Genomic DNA, 17,935 nt, shown 5'->3' on the forward strand with positions numbered 1-17,935 from the left:
CTTATCTTTCTCGTGTGGAAGCAGTGACACAGGAGGTAAACACGAGAGCGACTCGCAGCCCTCTTTCCCTTCAGCATTGGCTGCCTTGGTGTTGAGCCGGTAGAGAGGTCCATCTTTAAGGAGTCGGCCATGACCAACGGCACGCTTGATCGCCAACCGCAGCTGCTGGTGAAACCCAGAGGCAGCAGTGCCTCCACAGGCAGCAGACACATCCTTCTGGCTTTTCAAAAAGCGTTCAATACTTTTCAAAGTTGAGCCACCAGACTCTGCCAAGCCCTCAAATGCCCGCTTGAGTAATTTATTCCAATCCACACTTTGTTTATTATCCAACTTTCCATGGTTTCGAGGTTTAGGAAGTGCTATTCGCCCAGGATTATCAGGATCTTTATAGGAGTTGAGACCTTTGTTTGAGACTTTTAGGATCGTGCCATCTTTAACACTCAGCTCCAACTGCTCCAGGACAGTTTTCCGATCTAAGCCGTGGGAGGACGACACTGCATTGCATATTCTTTCTTCTGAAGGTCGCTGTTTCTGCTTCTTGACTTTTTTGATGGCCTCCAAAATCCACTGCGTGTACAGCGGGTTAGCGAGCTTTACCATGGTGAAGGATTCTGTCTATCCATAGAGTCGCTATCCCTTATCCTGATGCTGAGTAAGTCTTACACCATGGAAAACATGACTCGCGGAGGGTGGGAACCAGTTAACCATAGCATACAAGATTTCTGGCCTGAGTCTTCCCTCCGTTCACAAAACAGAATTACAACCTACTTTTACCTCAGAAACCAAACGGCTGCTTTTTCTGATGTATCTTCAAATGCCTCACTAGCACCACACCTTGGTGTCTACTCCACACACACTCTTGGGTTCCATACATCTCATTCCCAGCTTCAAGCAGAAAATGAGTATCTTAAGCCTGAAAAGAAATTAAAAAAACGTCAGTTTTCTATCAAAGCCTGCTCTGAAAATAAGTTATCAACTGAAACGTACAGTATTATCAATATTCTAAAATAATTGACTAGAAACCACTGGACAGAGGGAAAAGCTGAGGAGTAAAAGTAAAGTGAGGAAATAAAACTGTCTCTGACGGCCTTGGCTATAACTAACCGGGGAGTACTAGTTTGTTCTCCGAAATCTGTGCTCACCAGTCTATGGGTTCAACGTGTCCTCCACATTTTTCCCCAAGAAACTATTCATCACTTCAACAAGTATCTGGATTAGTAGAAAGAATCCTGCAATGAAAGCAAAAGTGAATCATCTTTCAAAATTCCAGTGGACAGAAAACAGTCAATGCGCTCTGTGGAAACCCACTCACAACAATCTGAGCAGTTCCTGTACTGAAGGGAAGAACGTGCCTCACAGATCGCACTGAGGATAGTAATGCAAACGAAAAGAGCTTCGTGTGGAAGTGCTTAAGGAATTTTAAAATAATCCTGGTTCATTCAAACTTTCACAAATACCCATACACTGAAAACAATAACAACTGTCAAAGTACTTATAAACAATGAACGGATAAGAAATAAGTAAGGTCTACAATCATTTGGACCAAATGCAGAAACATATGAAATGTACAATAAAGAAAACGAGTATTGCCTGGGATCTGATAAAAATGTAAATTTGAGATTGCTATCTCAGAGTGAACATTAGTCGGTAAAACAAAAACAAATAGTCTATTACTTCCAACTTTTCCCTCCAAAACGAGGTGTAACTTTGAACTTCTCGTGTTCTGGAGAGCATGTACATATAAACACAGCTAAAAGGGGAGGGGCATTCCTCCTGCGAGTATTCCTAATAGTGTATAGGCAGAAGGAAAACTGACACATGTGGGAAGAAATAGAACTATAGCTCTAATAAGAAAACAAGAGGGGCCACAAAACATTAGCACCTGGGGCCAAAATGTATTTCAAAATTAGCTAACTAAAGGACCCCAGGGGGATTCCTTCATTTTAGCGGAGGACAAGTATCAAAATTATTACTCGAGGGAAGTTTTTCATATACACATTAACTTTAAAGTGACGAGAATTGAGACCTAAGAAGCAGGGAACACCTTATGTGGCTGAGCTTCCAGGTGAAAGAATGAATGACAGTCCCTCATTGTTTTTCCGGCCGGAAGTTTCCCCAATCTCCAAGTCTGCAGAAACCAACGACGCTCTGAGGATCTGAACCCTAACTCTCAGAAAGTACACTAGCGGCTAGAAAGAAAGACCAACCGGCTCGGAAAGCCCTTCCCGCTCTGTCTCCCAACCCCAAACACATCTTCGCGCCCTCCATTTAAAGCCCAGGGAACTTTAAAAACTTGAAGCGGCAGAGCAGAGTCCCGCAGTTTGCCAACGGACCGCTTCGCTGTCCCCATTCCATGGAAACACAGCCCGAAGAGTAAGTTAACAATGAAATCACGTGGAGTTAGGAGCATCGTAAGCTCTATCCCCAGTTCCTCCAAGCTCTTAGCTCCAAGGGTTCGCCTCAGAAGAACAGCGAGAGGACACCGGCTGTGACGGAGCCTGACAGGTCAGGCAGGTCCGGCCCAAAGTTGTGGACCTCTTGACAGGCAAGCCCGCCGCCACCCGTCCCGGCTCCGGGGCTGACAGTCGGACAGACACAACACCACACGTGCTGCCTGCTTCACACCACAGCACTCACCAGGCTGTCACCCCGCACCGCTCAACCCCGCTTGGATCTCCGCGCACTCCGCACAGCCCGGAGTGCGCGCCCGGCGCCGGGAGCGGCGGGCGGACGGCGGGCGCGCCCCCGAGGGAGAGCGGGCGAGCCCGCACAGCAGCCCCAGGCTCCGCGGCCTGGCTGCTCAGCGCCCGGGAGCCCCAGCTCCCGGAGTGGGCCGCCGGCGGAGCGAGGGCGGCGGCGGGCTGTGGGCGCGAGCCGGGAGGGCGGCACGGGCCGGGCCGCGGAGTCGGACGCGAGGGGGCGGCCGCGGCGCCCAGCCCGAGGCCTGGCGCAGAGCAGCGGGAGGCGGCGCAGGCCGCGGCGGGGCCTGCAGCAGCCCGCCGACCCCGCGAGGCGCCGAAGCAGACTCCGGGGCGGCCTAGCCTCAGGCTCGGCAGCTGGGCACGACCGGGGGCTGCCCCTCGGCCTCTTACCTGGGGGGAAGACAGCCGGGATCCCGGGGGCCCGGGCCGGACCGCGGAGATGCCCCAAACTGACACGGCCGCCATCTTGGAGACAGTGAGCTCCGACTGGGGGGAGGGGAGGCCAGGCGGCGGAACAGCCACGGGGGGAGGGGAGCGTCGCGAGGGAACGGCTGCCTGGGGAGGGAGCGGGAACAGCCTGCGCGGGCGGGAGGGAGGGGAGGAGCAGGGGAGCACAGAAGGGGGGCAGCCGGTAGCTGGAAGAGCAGGCTAGTCGCCGGGAAGGGCCAGAGGGCGGGGCGACGGGGGTGTGGGGGGGAGCCGCTGGGCGGGTCACGTGGGGCGGGTACAAAAGGCCGAAGCCCGGGTGGAAGCGGGAGTTGGCCGGGCTGGAGGCCAACAGCTGGGGGCGTCGCTCCTCCTTTCTCACGCGCTGAGATCTGGCGGATGGCGAGGCCACAAGCGGAAGGTGCACCCGGATTACACAGCCGGGGAAACTTGGGGCGGGCGCTTGGGTGGGGCGGCTTCAGCGCGACGCCGAAACCCGTAGCTAGTCAGCTGGGAGCGGAGCGCCCCGTGCGCGGCGTCGGTCCCCATTCCCAGGCGCTTCTTATCATCGCCCGGGCGTGCACCCGTGTCTGCCTCCGTGGTGCGGGGTCCCCACCAGTGGCTCCGGGAGCTCTGTGGCTGGGCGGGGGAACGCGGGTGGCACCCGTGGCTGGGCGGGGAAAAGCGGGTGACAGGAGTTCCTTTTTGCCTTCGCCTTTCTGCTCGCTCTGCACTCAAACCGCTCATCCCTGTGGTTCAAAGAATAGAGTCTGGCTAGAAAGGGGAGAGGGCATGAAGTTGGACACCCTGTCAGCTCGCAAGATGCCCACCCAGGCACATTCCCTGATCCCCCCTGCCCGCAAATTGCTAGACCTTGGAAACATGTTTATAAGAAACAGCACCCATCGAGCTCAGTTTCTAGGACTTGGACAAGGTCACATAGCTATCATGACACGGTTGCTTGTGGAACCTGTGTCTTTCTCTTCCTTTCCTGCCCTGAGCAGATTGATGGCGGAATGGCAGAGACACTTGACTAGGGCAAGCCTCTCCGCTACTGGCTACCTGTTTCTTTGTCTTTGATCCACTAGAAACTCTTGAAATTGAGTCACACACTCTCACACACACACCCCTTCACTGGAAAGACACGTTAAAGCGCAACAGTTTGAGACTTGTATTGCTGCTACCCTTGGACTTGCTTTGTGTCCCCTTCCTAGACTGTTACCCCAAGACCTCATTTTATCACAGCTTTGCCAGAGAGAGAGAGAGAGACCACCTGCTAGTCACTGACATAACTTTGATATTACTTTCTCTTCTGAACTCCGTGGAGGTTTTTTGCTTTATTCACTTTGCAATTAAGATGTAGTCCTAATGCTTTTAATCTATTCCCAGGTAAATGTTCTTCCACAGTGCTACTTGGCATCTCCAGGGTCTAACCAGCATGATGTCAAGGGCAAGGGCTCAAAAGAGCGCTTGTAGAGAACAAGCATTTGTAAGCTGCTGGGAAGTTTACACCTCACCTCACATCCCATCTCAAAACCCTATTCTGTGCTTTCAGATCTGTGTAGAACCTTCTCCACCCTAATTTTTGGCCAGACTTATGCACAGGAGACTGTTAAAATTATTCCATATTAGTAATAGCCTGGAACAGCCAGGTGAAGGGCTTGCAGTGCCCTATACTGACATTAATAACAAGCAGTTGAGAGGTTTATTGACTCACCTGAAAGCACTTCTTAAACCCCAGGTTACATCCCATCACTACTAGAAGAAAAATTTGAAGACAGGAGGGTCACTAAGATCAAGCTTCAGTGGGTACCCCATCTCAAGGGAATGTGATAGAGAATGATAGAGCAAGACAACACATACCATCCTCTGACCTCCGAGAATGGGCGTGTGTGTGCGCGCGCTCTCTCTCTCTCTCTCTCTCTCTCTCTCTCTCTCTCTCTCTCTCTCTCTCTCGCACACACCAGTTTGTTTGTTTTAGATATATATTACTAACAGGCATACTCAGAGATCTTTACAAGTTTTGCAGCAAAGAGAAATTATTTTGCATTAATTAATTTGCAGAAATTAACCTGCAATCCAAGAGGACAGAGTTTAGCATAACTCTCAGGTTCTGTTGGAGGTTTTGTTTTGTTTGTTGATCCTTGAGACAGTTCAGCCAGTTCAAGATTATTTCCTCTGTCAGCCATAACAAAACAAAAACAAAAAAACCACAGCCCTCATCTAAAGGAATAAGAGCTTATTCTGGGTCCATTCTGAGTGACTATGGCCCGGGACATAATCTCTTCATTTGTCGCTTCATTGAAACTAACAGTATTATTTTAACAGTACTAGAAATTCACCGGGTAGAATGTTAAATATCATAGAGAGTTCTAAAAATCTAATTACAGAAGTATTTAAGAAACAACAAGTGAGAGGTGATCAGTTCCTGGGGTTATCCAGCACTTCCAAGTCCCCATGAATGTGCTCCCGACAGCGTGAGAAAGTTGACGGCCTTGGGTCTCCTAGTCCAACAGTAAGTTAGGACACAGTCCTGATCTTTTCATCAGAATAGCGTTTTTGATGTGATGCCTTTTTTCCCTTTTAATTGATGAAACCATCTGGTTTCTTCTCCATAGATGAAGACTCTGATTCTAACTTTGGTATCATAGTTAAAATTCCTTTACAAGATTTGCTACTTGATTAACTAATAGACCAAATTGTGTGAACAGATTTAAATATTTGTCCACTAAAGCAACTTTCACAGTCACTGTTTAATTTAGTAGGAATATTCTAAATGGGTATAACAATCTGAAAAGAATTGATTTTGTATAGTTATGTAATGACTATCTAAAAAGAAAAGGTTTGTAATTCAATCATAAAATTGTATTTAATATCTCTACCTTGTTTCTATATGTGTGTTATGTACATATATGTGTATTTAAAAAAACACCTCTAGAATTTTTCAATTAAATTTGAACTCTACTTACTCTAGAGATACCCAAAGATTTGTGTCAACCCTTTCTGTCCAAATTATACAGAAGGTATCAATCTCTAATTACATTCTTGAAGTTTTATACCTTAAGTCCTGATGTTTCGTGTACTTAAAATATCCTATAAAATAATTAGCCAGGATTTTAAAATTAATTGAATGGTATTTGCATTTTATTAGTTCAGGGGGGAAAATCAATACAATGGCTCCTTCCAAAGTTCACCTTGCAAGTATTTAAATGTGAGTGAGATGGCTCATAGAGTACAAGTAACTACAAATAGAGGGAAACACAGGCAATCTAGCTTTAAATTATGCAAGTTTTGGGTATTTTAGATACATGTGTCTCATCTGCTGCCTTCACTCAGGCCACACCGTGTTCTCGATAACTTAAGTTTAGATCCAGTAGCACTGCCACGTTACATCAGACCTTATGAGTGAGCCTTCCCAGCTAGGGGAGACCTCATACTATTTAATAAACAACATCATCCACACGCGCACAAATGTGATCCTGGGTGAACAGAAAACTGACTGAGAACTGAAAAGAAGCCATGTCTGCATTGACCGGATGACTGAGTAGAGGTGCAGAACAATGGAGAGACCAGGATGCTCCAGGCCAGAGGCGAATTAGCTGAGCCGGAACTAGCTGTAGCCCTGGAGCAGCCATTCCTTGCCTACCTCCGTGTCAGAACTAATACCCTGCTAATAAATAGGGGAAACCCTTTGTAACTTATTAACAGGGCTACTAACTTCCATCAGACCCATCGAAAGCTTTTCCCGTCCTGCTGTGACTGCCTCTGATACACCCATCAACGTGTTTTAGACTTGCCTTGATATATGGCTTTCTGTGTTGTGTAAAACTGTAAAACTTCACCCAACTGCTCCCAACTGTTGGAGGGAGAAATTTGAGGTGACCTGAATCTGTACTTCTAGACCATAGGTCACTCAGAATGGCTCCAGAATTAACTCTCATTCCCTTTAAGTTGAAAGCTGTGGTTTTGGGCTGGAGAGATAGCTCAGTGGTTAGAGCACTGACTGCTCTTCCAGAGGCCCTGAGTTCAAATCCCAGCAACCACATGGTGGCTCACAACCATCTGTAATGAGATCAGATGGCCTCTTTCGGTGTGTGTGAAGGCAGCTACAGTATACTTATATAAAACAAATAAATTAAACTTTAAAAAAATAAATATAAAATAAAAAAAGAAAGCTGTGGTTTTGCATTGGTGGTAGTATATCTCCATATACTCCCCCTCCTTTTTGGAAACCTTGTTGTGTGTATGTGTGTATGTGTCTGTGTGTGTGTAGAATGTATATATTCCTGAAATATTGCTTGTCTGTGCTAGTGAGAGGAAAATGTGTTTTGGTTGGTTCTGTATGATACTTTAGTGATTGGCTTTCTCAGCTCCGATCCTAAAATCACCATCTTCAACTACTGGGCCTCGGGGTTATCTTGTCTGTTTACATGTAAGTGTGTTCAAGATACCAGGTGACCAGTCAGTCTCTTACATGTCTGCCCCCCAGAGCCAATAAAGTTTCTTCTGACCTGGAGTTGGGTGTGTGTGTGTTCATGTTGTGGGGTGTTTCCCCTGACACTTTTTGGGTAGGAGGGAACAAGTACCTCTTTGGTGTCTTTATGATCAAGCACTCGTAAAATTCCTAAGCTACAGGCTCGGCGTTGTCTCAGGAAAAGCATCAGGGAAAAAGCAGAATTGGGGAGGAGGGGTGGCAGGGAACAAAGGCCGAATGATAATAATTCAAAATATTTCAGAGACAAACAGAAACCAAAATGCCTTCCAAGTTTCAAAAGGCAAAAACCAAATTGCCTTTAGAGATCTGAAATCAAACAAAACTGAACTAAATGTCTAGACCTTAAAATTCTTTCAAAGCAAACAAACCAGACGCCTTAAATGAAACACTTGAAAGCTGACCAAATAGGTAGCTATCAAGTTAGAATCCTTAATCAGACATTGCAGAATAAACTAATGGACCAGCAACCAAACCATGGGAGGTCAAGAGCCCAGGAAAGAAGTCCCCTCCAATCCTCCTCAGGAAGTAACAGGTGGCCTGGACTCGGTCTGTCCATGCAGGTACCTGACTGCCATTCAGGTGACTCATCCAGTGAAAACTGGATGGATCTCTGAGGCCCATTTTGTAGCTCCACAATTGTCAGTAAAAAGAGAACAGCTCTCATCTCAAAAGGAACGAGTTTATTCTAGAGCTATTCTGAATGGCCAGAGCCTGGGAACACAGACTTAGGTCACCCCAAGTTCCATGTTCCAACAAGGAGGCACTTTGGCAGAAGTTTTATAGTGTTAGAGAACAAAGAAAGTCATAAATCAAGGCCGGTCTAAAAGACATTGGTGGGCACTTGAGAAAAGTCATTAGAGCAAGATGGGAGGAGCTTTTCGATAGGCCTCACGCTGTCCTGTCCAATGACAGTCTTAGCTTTTAGGTTAATGGAGGCTAATATTCTAAGTTAAGATTTCACAGGGCGCTCTAGGCAAGGAATGGCTGTCCCCAGCTGAAGCGAGCTCAAGACAAGGTAATCAGCCTTTGGCCAGCAGCAGTCCATTCTGCCCTTCTGTCCTAGGCACTCGGCTCTACCAAGTCATCCAGCTGCCCCCCCCCCCCCAGGAGTTCTTCTGTACACTGTCAATAACTTGCTCTAGAAGTCCCTGCTTTTCAGCTACTCTTGGTGAGTGCACTCTATGCATTCCAGGTAATTGGACATTCCACTACCTGAGGACCCAGCTATACCTGTCTTGGGCATATACCCAAAAGATGCTCCAACATACAACAAAGACACATGGTCCACTATGTTCATGGCAGCCTTATTTATAATAGCCAGAAGCTGGAAAGAACCCAGATGCCCTTCAACAGAGGAATGGATTCAAAAAATGTGGTACATCTACACAATGGAGTACTATTCAGCTATCAAAAGCAATGACTTCATGAAATTCACAGGCAAATGGAATGAACTAGAAAATATCATCCTGAGTGAGGTTACTCAATCACAGAAAAACACACTTGGTATGCACTCATTGATAAATGGATATTAGCCAAAAAGCTCAAATTACCCAAGATGCAATCCACAGACCACAGGAAGCTCAAGAAGAAAGATGACCAAAATGCGGATGCTCCCACACTTTTTTTTTTTTTTTTGGTTCTTTTTTTCCGGAGCTGGGGACCGAACCCAGGGCCTTGCGCTTGCTAGGCAAGCGCTCTACCACTGAGCTAAATCCCCAACCCCAGGATGCTCCCACTCTTAGGAGGGGATATGGGAGCAAAGTTTAGAGCAGTGACTCGAGGAATGGCCATTCAGAGCCTGACCCACATGTGGCCCATATACATACAGCCACCAAAACTAGCTAAGATTGATGAAGCTAGAAAATGCATGCTGAAAAGGGACCAGATATAGATCTCTCCTGAGAGACACATCCAGAGCATGTCTAGTACAGAGGTCAATGCTAGCAGCAAACCACTGAACTGAGAACAGGACCCCCTTGGGGGGAATCAGAGGAAGTACTGAAAGAGTTGAAGGAGCTTGCAACCCCATAAAAACAATGCCAACAACCAGAGCTTCCAGGACTAAATTACTACTGAAAGACTATACATGGACTGACCCAGGGCTCCAACTGCATATGGAGCAGAGAATAGCCTTGTTGGGGCACCAGTGGAAGAGGAAGCCCTGGGTCCTGCCAAGGTTGGACCCCCAGTGCAGGGGAATATGGGGGGGCAATAAGGGGGATGTATAGGGGAATACCCATATGGAGGAGGGGGAGGGGAGGGAATGGAGGCTTATGGACAGGAAACTGGGAAGGGGAATAACGCTTGAAATATAAGTAAAGAAATATATCTAATAAAAAAAATTTTTAAAAGGCAGAGAGACTAACTCTATCCTGTTTCCGTTGGAAATATTTCTAGTACATTTACATGTAACATAGTAATGGGTAAAATTTAGACTTATACTTGGTATATTTGTGTTTTGTTTTATTCTGATCCATCCCTCTTATATCTTCTATCTCGACTTCTTTTGAGTTCATTATAATATTTTACTTATGGGAACTGGAACAACGGCTCAGCCATTAAGATCACTCCTTGCTCTTCCCTAGGACTCGACTCCCAGTCTTTGTGGGTTCTCAGCCTTTGTCGTGTGGTTGATGGCTGCTGGTAACTCAAAGGCCAGGGGACCTAACATCCTCTTCTGGACTCCGAATGCACTGAACACACATGACATACAGTCACACAAACACACACACACACACACACACACACAAATAAATAAATAAATAAATAAATAAATAAATAAATAAATAAATAAATAAATATTAAGGCCAGGGGACCTAACATCCTCTTCTGGACTCCGAATGCACTGAACACACATGACATACAGTCACACAAACACACACACACACACACACACACACACAAATAAATAAATAAATAAATAAATAAATAAATAAATAAATAAATAAATAAGACAACCCATTTGGGAGCTCTCCCCTGGGAAAGCTATTTCTGTTAGCATTCCTCAGTCTCTGCGGGGGTTTTTTGCCTCGGCTTAGGACCCCATAAGATTGATTTTTCCCTTCCATGTTAGCATCTCCACTCGTGTCAGCCTTGCTCAGGTCACATTTAAGCAGCCACGTTGATGAGACCTATGGCTGTAGCTTCTCAGACATTCCTAGGAGAGACAATCCCACATTTGCTACATTTACATGTTAATATAGAAAACAGGTCAAATTTGACTTCCTGTCGTCCTATCCTTTGACCCTACCCGCTTTTGAAACTTGAAAGCCCAATCCCAGGGACACTCAACCTCCAACAAAACTGTACCTCCTAATCCTCCCAACACAGTTCCAGAACTGGGGATCAAACATTAAAATATACGAACCCCTGTAGGTTCTCCTTTAAGACCCATGGCTTCTCTAGCCCTTGATTTGTTGGCTAGGTTTCCACCACCAGGCACAGTAGCCCCTTGTTGAGTAGACCTTAAAAAGTTGTTGGTCACCACCAAGGTGTGAATGTCACTAGTTGCATCTGTATGTCTATAGTGCTATGCAGGGTGTAGTTCACAGGCATAATAGCCTCATAGGACTACGGGTTACATCCCTCCTTTGGAAGTTTACATGGTACCTTCTGGTACCATGAAAGCTTGTCCTTGGGGAGAAGGCTTTGAGTCAGATCCTGCTCTGATCCTGCAGGCCCTATGTCCAAAGTGTGCAGTGTCTATAGAAATAAGGATTTATCTTCAACCTCTGGGAGGCAGGCAAGGGCAACAGCCATAGGCTGTATGTTTTAGGAACCTGGTCTACAGCCCTGATCAACAACTCGGAGGGGGGCTTCTCATGTCTGGCATTAGATAGTTTATGGCCCTTGTCATAAAGCACTGCCAGCCCAGGTGAGAAATTTTAATTTAAAATATATTTATGTATATTTATAGTGTGTGTGTCATATGTATGCACTGGCTGGTTTTATGTGTCAACTTGACACAAGCTAGAGTCATCAGAGAAGAAGCCTCAGTTGAGAAAATGCCTCCATGAGATACAGCTGTAAGGCATTTTCTCCATTCATGATCAATGTGGGGAGGGCCGAGCCCAGCCCATGGTGGGTGGTGCCCTCCATGGGCTGGTGGTCCTGGATGCTGTAATAAAGCAGGCTGAGCAAGCCATGGGAAGGAAGCCAGTAAGCAGTGCCCCCTCCATAGCCTCTGAGTCAGCTCCTGCCTCCAGGTTCCTGCCTTGCTTGAGTTCCTGTCCTGACTTCCTCCAGTGATGGATCTGGAAGCGTAAGCCAAATAAACTCTTTCCTCCCAACTCGATTTTGGTCATGGTGTTCTGTCACAGTAAAACCCTGACTAGGATAATACAGTACATACACACACACACACACACACACACACACACACACACACACAGCTATTATGTGCAATTGCAAGTGGATAATAACAGGATTCCCCGTGACTTCTTCAGACAGCCTTACAGCTGTTTTCCCCTCCTCACTGTGTCTTCTGTAGGGAGCAGAGGAAACCATTGACACTAGCATAGTTTTGACAAGAATCCCACAGCCTCAGACCGATGGAGGAACAGCAAAGACTTCCTCTTGTACAGATGTTGGTAGTGTATGTAGGAGTTGTCCACCATAGCTTCCTCCCCACCGGGTATGCGTGGCCTGAAGACAGCTCCGTCTGAGACTCTCCTTGAGAGACTGCTTCTACCAAGATGAGCTAAGCCTGTCTCCCTGATTCAGATCTACAGCGTAAACCCTGCCTCAGTCATCCATATGTAATAACCCCGCTCTACGAAACTCTGTAAACATACTGACCTCTGGAGCGCTGAAGGTTCCCCAGCCACGGCCCAGACCACTTGACCCCGGGCTTTCTGTGTGTCCTGTGCCTTTCTTCATTCCCCCTATGCTCCTGTCACATCCATCCCCGGTGCCATGCTTGACACAACACTCTTCCATATCCATCTCCCACTCCCTCCCTAATTAAAGCCTCCCTCACCATTTCCCACCACTGTGCTATTCCTTTCAACTGTTGCTCCCCAACCTCCCATCCCCCCCACACACACACATACTCCGATGGTCCCTTCTTATTTCTCTGGTGACTGTCTTAAGCCCTTCAATGGCCAAGTACCTCGAATTTTATATCTGGTCTAGTTCTATTGGGGAAATTCCTCAGATTGCACCAGTAAGTTTATAACATGCCTCTGCTCTCTCCCAACTGAAAAGCTAAATGCTGTGACCTCTGAAACCCATAGAAGACTTTTCCCAAATTCTTTCAGCCAGTGCCCCCACCACATCAATGAATTGGAAATCTATATTGATTTACGGCATCCTAGTGTCCTCTGATTAAAAAAAAAAAAATACATGTATCCTCTTCCACAGTAAAACATGTCATTCAAGGTAACATGACTCCATTTTCAGGCCCTGTGGTCATTCATATTTGACTCAGAGCAAACAATTTTCTGTACCTTTTAAAACGGCCATTTCCTGTCAACAGTCGCCAACATCACAAATTTGAGTTTATTATTGTCGTGAATATCAGCTGCACACATACATTAATGTATAAGACTTTCCAGTCCCTACCTTACTCTGTACAGTCCATACGCAACTACACTCACCAACATTTTCAGCTTTTCTGTTGTTCCTTCCTCCAGTGTGTATTTCTGTGTGTCTGTCTTGAACTTTATCGAAGTTGTGCTGGTGACAAATTCTCCTTTTGCTTGTTTGTTTCCCATGAACCTTATTATTATTCCTCATGTTGGTTCTAGGATCTCTTTGGCAAAGCTTGTCTCTGCTTTTATTCTTTGCCTTTTAAAAGGGCCTTCCGGTCATCTTCTGTTTTCCCACACTCCTTTGCACTTGGGCGGACACAGCCAGCTCTGAGGAAGCTATGGGTTCTGTGACTCCTGCCTCCAGAGACCCAACACGGGTCAAGAACATGGGGGAAAACTGCTGCTACGTAAGCATTCACAGACTGCAGACATCATCCTTACTGCCTGAATGACACGATTCGGTAATTACATGCCATTATATCAAAGTAACTTCTACAAAGAATCTGGAAGTGACGCCTCCAGGAGGCAGGAGAGGCAGGTAGCCTACCGCCAAAGCACATCTGTGGGTCTGGCATCTCCGGGAAGTGCTGGAGGCCTCTCTCAGCGGATGCTCTGGGGGAGCTCAAATAATTCGGGTTCTGACTTTATGGTCTCTTGCCCTTTAATTTTTTAAAAGTTTTACTCATGAGTTTTTCCTTGTATTCACCCCCGCATGAGTTCATAAGTGTAATAACACTAAGGAAGTTTGTCCAAATTTGTCCCAGCTATATTTTATCCATTTTAGGAAGACTCAGTGATAATCTCATACGTCTCTTTCTTTGAGAACACATTTATATTTAGTCAGATTTTTTTTTAATGCACATCTTTTTTTCTGTCACACTTTTCTCCTTCTTTACACTAACTTACCCGTGCGCTGACCAGTTTCACGTCAGCTTGACACATACCACAGTCGTTTTTGGAAGAGGGAACCACAATTGAGAAAATGCCCCCAACCTTGGCTGGGCAATGGTGGTACAGGCCTTTAATCCCAGCACGTGGGAAGCAGAGGCAGGAGATTCTCTGCAAGTTCAGTCAGCCTGGTCTCTACAGGCTAGTAGAGAAACCCTGTCTCAAAGATCCAAAAGAGACAGAGACAGGGAATGCCCCCACCAGATTGGCCTGTAGGCAAACCTCATTTTCCTGAGTGATCTGATGAGGGAGGGGGCAGCTCACTGTGGTGGGATGAGACCTCTGGGAGGAGAGGTCTGGGAGGAGAGGTCTGGGTTCTATAACAAAGCAGGGTAAGCAAGCCACAGAAAACAAGCCAGTAAACAGCACAGCACCCCTCCACGATCTCTGTGTCAGCTCAGACCTCCAGGCTCCTGCGCTATTCCGGTTCTACCCTGAACTCCCTCAGTGATAGACTGTTCCCCGGAGAAGAAGAAATAAAAAGCAAATAAGCGAAAATAAACTCTTTTTCTCCCCAAGTTACTTTTGGTCATGGTGTTTTATCACAATAGAAAAGTAACTAAGACAACGTGTATTTGCTAGTGAGCTGTTAAGCCTTAATAATCTTGCTCATACCTAAAGCTGCCACACTGTCAGATGATTGCAAAAACAAATCCAATTCATTTTGAGAAATTATCTTTCTGTGTATTTTTCTCTACCTGCGCATCTATTTTCCTGAACACAGCAATCCCTATTATTTTAAAGCTTTTATTGATTCCTGTAATCGCTGGACCTTCGGTGGGTACGGTGTTTGTAATCTTGTTGTCTTCTTTTCCTTTCTACCATGTGCTCGGACTCCTGGCTTGCCTGGGAATTTCTTAATAGAGACCTACATGTTAAGTGTGTAGAGTCTCTGGCTAGAGGATCCCACACATCCAGAAAAGGCTCAGCTTGCCCTCTGCCAGGCAGTAAAGAGAAGGCCACTCCTTATCAAACCACAGACTCAGTTAACTGAGGCTCTATCTTATTGTGGGTTCATTCATTTCTTTGCTCGTGCTTCTGTAACATAACACTCCAGGGCTGCAGCTGGGAGACATGTTTACTTCTTCACTTTGATCCAGCTTCCTTGTGTCCACAAGTCTGTGAGAAGGCCAGTCTTCTTCTCTGCTTGGCCTTTGAAGATTCGTCACTTTTACTGTGTGTGTGTGTGTGTGTGTGTGTGTGTGTGTGTGTGTGTGTGTGCGCGCGCGCATTCATGTGTGTGGGATGAAGAGCAGAAAAGGATGGGATCCTCTGGAGCTGGGGTTCAGGTGGATATGAGCTGCATGACAGAGTTCTAGGAAATAAACCCCACCCAGTCTTTATAAATCAGACAGCAACTTCTCAACCCCTAAGTCACCTCTCTAGCCCCTCCACTTACTTGACTTCTTAGCCTCTTTCTCGTGCAGCTCCAGAACTTGGCAGACGATTTGGGACAAAAAGTGGTGGTATCTTGGGGTCAAGTCACTCATTCTTTGGGAATTTGTGCCCCTGTCTCCTAAACTCCTGAATAGACATAATTCTTGTTGGGGGTCATTGTAACCTAGAGCCTCCTTCCGTATTCAGAACCAAGCTCCAGATGATGGAGTGATGTCTAGATTTTCTCCAAGAGACACGGGTACTGAATAAACCCACCTGACCCCTCCGCTTCACACTTTTCATATTTTGTCTAAGCCACCCTAATTCTTCTCAGCTGAGTAACCGGCTATTCTCCTCAGTCTTGGAACAAGGAAACTTTCCTTTTTTTTTAAAGAATGTAAGCATATGACCTTCCATTTAAATAGAAAATAAATGAGACCACCTAAAGTATCAAGATATAGTATCCAGTAATAGCTAAGTGTCACAGTCACTTGAGTACTTAGAAGGGTCGATAATTCCACAGCAGACCTCGCTAATACTGAATTTCTGAGGGTGAGATGAATTAGGCTCAGTTTTTAAGAATTTTCTAGGTCAGAACAGTTGCTGTTGCCGTGACAGAGTAGCAGGGGCTGGATTTCTTCTCCCTTCCCTGTGCAGAGGGAAAAACTGACAGAATAGGTGTGACAATCTTTAGACACTGAACAACAACAGACCAGCATAAGACGATGATCTGTAAGGTTAAGAAAAACAAATAAGGGGTTGGGGATTTAGCTCAGTGGTAGAGCGTTTGCCTAGGAAGCGCAAGGCCCTGGGTTCGGTCCCCAGCTCTGAAAAAAAGAACCAAAAAAAAAGAAAGAAAAAGAAAAACAAATAAGCTGACACACTCAGTTGCCCTCCACCTTGTGTACTGTCATAGTTTCCAGCTCAAGAAATACTGCCAACTTGAAAAGACAAAATACATCAGGATTTGGTAGCCCATGGCAGCGCAGGGCAGAGAGCCAGAGAGGTAGAACTCCAGACATCAGCTGAGGGGTCTTCCTGACCGTTTGGAGAAGTACTGAATTGCACACTCTTGAGAAAAAAAAAACTAACTGGAAACTAACTGCAGAAAAGAAACATCCGAAAGGGGAAGTGAAACTAACTATTCCGAGCTTCCCCCAGCAGTGACAAGTGAGGATAGAAAGATCGTATTCCCCAGGAGTGCAGTCTCAAAACAGTGAGGGTGAGTTAGTTCTCTCCATGCCACAGGGAGCTGGAGCATGAGTAGCTGAAAGAACTCCAAATAGAAGAAAAGCGCAGCACTGGCTGGTTCTGTGTGGCAGCTTGACACAGGCTGGAGTTATCACAGAGAAAGGAGCCTCCCTTGAGGAAATGCCTCTACGAGATCCAGCTGTAAGGCATTTTCTCAATTAGTGATCAAGGGGGTGGTGCTGTCCCTGAGTCCTGGGTTCTATAAGAAAGCAAGCTGAGCAAGCCAGGGGAAGCAAGTCAGTAAGTAACATCCCTCCATGGCCTCTGCATCAGCTCCTGCTTCCTGACCTGCTTAAGTTTCAGTCCTGACTTCTTTGGTGATGAACAGCCATGTGGAAGTGTAAGCTGAATAAACCCTTTCCTCCCCAACTTGCTTCTTGGTCATGGTGTTTGTGCAGGAATAGAAACCCTGACTAAGACAAGTGTCAACCTACAATTCAAGTTCAATAACCGGAAACTGTAACCATACTAAGGCATTGTCAGAATTGTTAGCATTCTCTCATACATCTTCAGAATTTGGCAATGGATTTAAGAATTATATTATAGGGGCTAGAGAGATGGCTCAGTGGTTAAGAGCACTGATTGTTCTTCCAGAGGTCCTGAGTTCAATTCCCAGCAACCACATAGTGGCTCACAACCATCTGTAATGGGACCCAATGCCCTCTTCTGGTGTGTCTGAAGAAGACATAGACAGTGTACTCACATACATAAAATAAATAAATCTTGAAAAAAAATTACATTATAGTAAAGTTATTGAAATCCAGCAGAACACCTAGTATCCACCAGAGAAATGTACAAGTAAACAAAGATAGAAAATACATCAGGCTTTTCGTAAAACCATGAAGCTAAAAAGAAAGCACACATTAACACTCGAAAATGTTAACAGTAAACACAGAATTCTTTTTCTTTGCTTTTGTTAGGTTGGTTGGTTGGTTTGCTTTGGTTTTGGTTTTTGGAGGCAGCAATTCTCTGTGTGGCCCTGACTGTCCTAGAACTCACTCTGTAATTCCGGGTGGCCTTAAACTTAGAGATCCCAACTGCCACTGCCTCCCAAATGCTGGGGATAAAGGCATGTACCACCATGCCTGGCTAAACCTAGAAATCTTAAATCTTTCAGAAATGAAAGTAAAATATTTTCAAACATATATAAACAATGACAATTTAGTATGAACAGAACTGCTAGAAATGTCGGAGAAAGCTCTTAA

The 17,935-nt window shown here is 45.9% G+C and overlaps 2 protein-coding genes across 4 annotated transcripts in view; one reads left to right on the top strand and one right to left on the bottom strand.

Annotated features, from left to right (window-relative positions):
- Kat6a (lysine acetyltransferase 6A) overlaps nucleotides 1-3,398 on the bottom strand; it is an 81,174-nt gene extending 77,776 nt beyond the window's left edge. The window contains exons 1-3 of one of the 3 annotated variants that reach the window (XM_039094586.2): nucleotides 3,093-3,398; nucleotides 1,143-1,229; nucleotides 1-913 (exon numbers count right to left, since the gene is read on the bottom strand). In XM_039094586.2, coding sequence (XP_038950514.1) covers nucleotides 1-600 — 600 coding nt within the window. In that variant the 5' untranslated portion in view covers nucleotides 601-913; nucleotides 1,143-1,229; nucleotides 3,093-3,398. 3 annotated transcript variants of the gene reach the window in all.
- Kat6al (K(lysine) acetyltransferase 6A like) lies at nucleotides 667-9,974 on the top strand. Its single transcript, XM_063275903.1, has 4 exons — nucleotides 667-689; nucleotides 2,275-2,373; nucleotides 2,511-3,177; nucleotides 5,519-9,974. The coding sequence occupies exons 1-4, from the start codon at nucleotides 667-669 to the stop codon at nucleotides 5,540-5,542; spliced, it is 813 nt and encodes a 270-aa protein (XP_063131973.1). The 3' UTR covers nucleotides 5,543-9,974.
- Nucleotides 9,975-17,935: the final 7,961 nt, after the last annotated feature.

This window comes from Rattus norvegicus, chromosome 16, assembly GCF_036323735.1.
Source record: "Rattus norvegicus strain BN/NHsdMcwi chromosome 16, GRCr8, whole genome shotgun sequence".
Classification (NCBI taxonomy): Eukaryota; Metazoa; Chordata; class Mammalia; order Rodentia; family Muridae; genus Rattus; species Rattus norvegicus.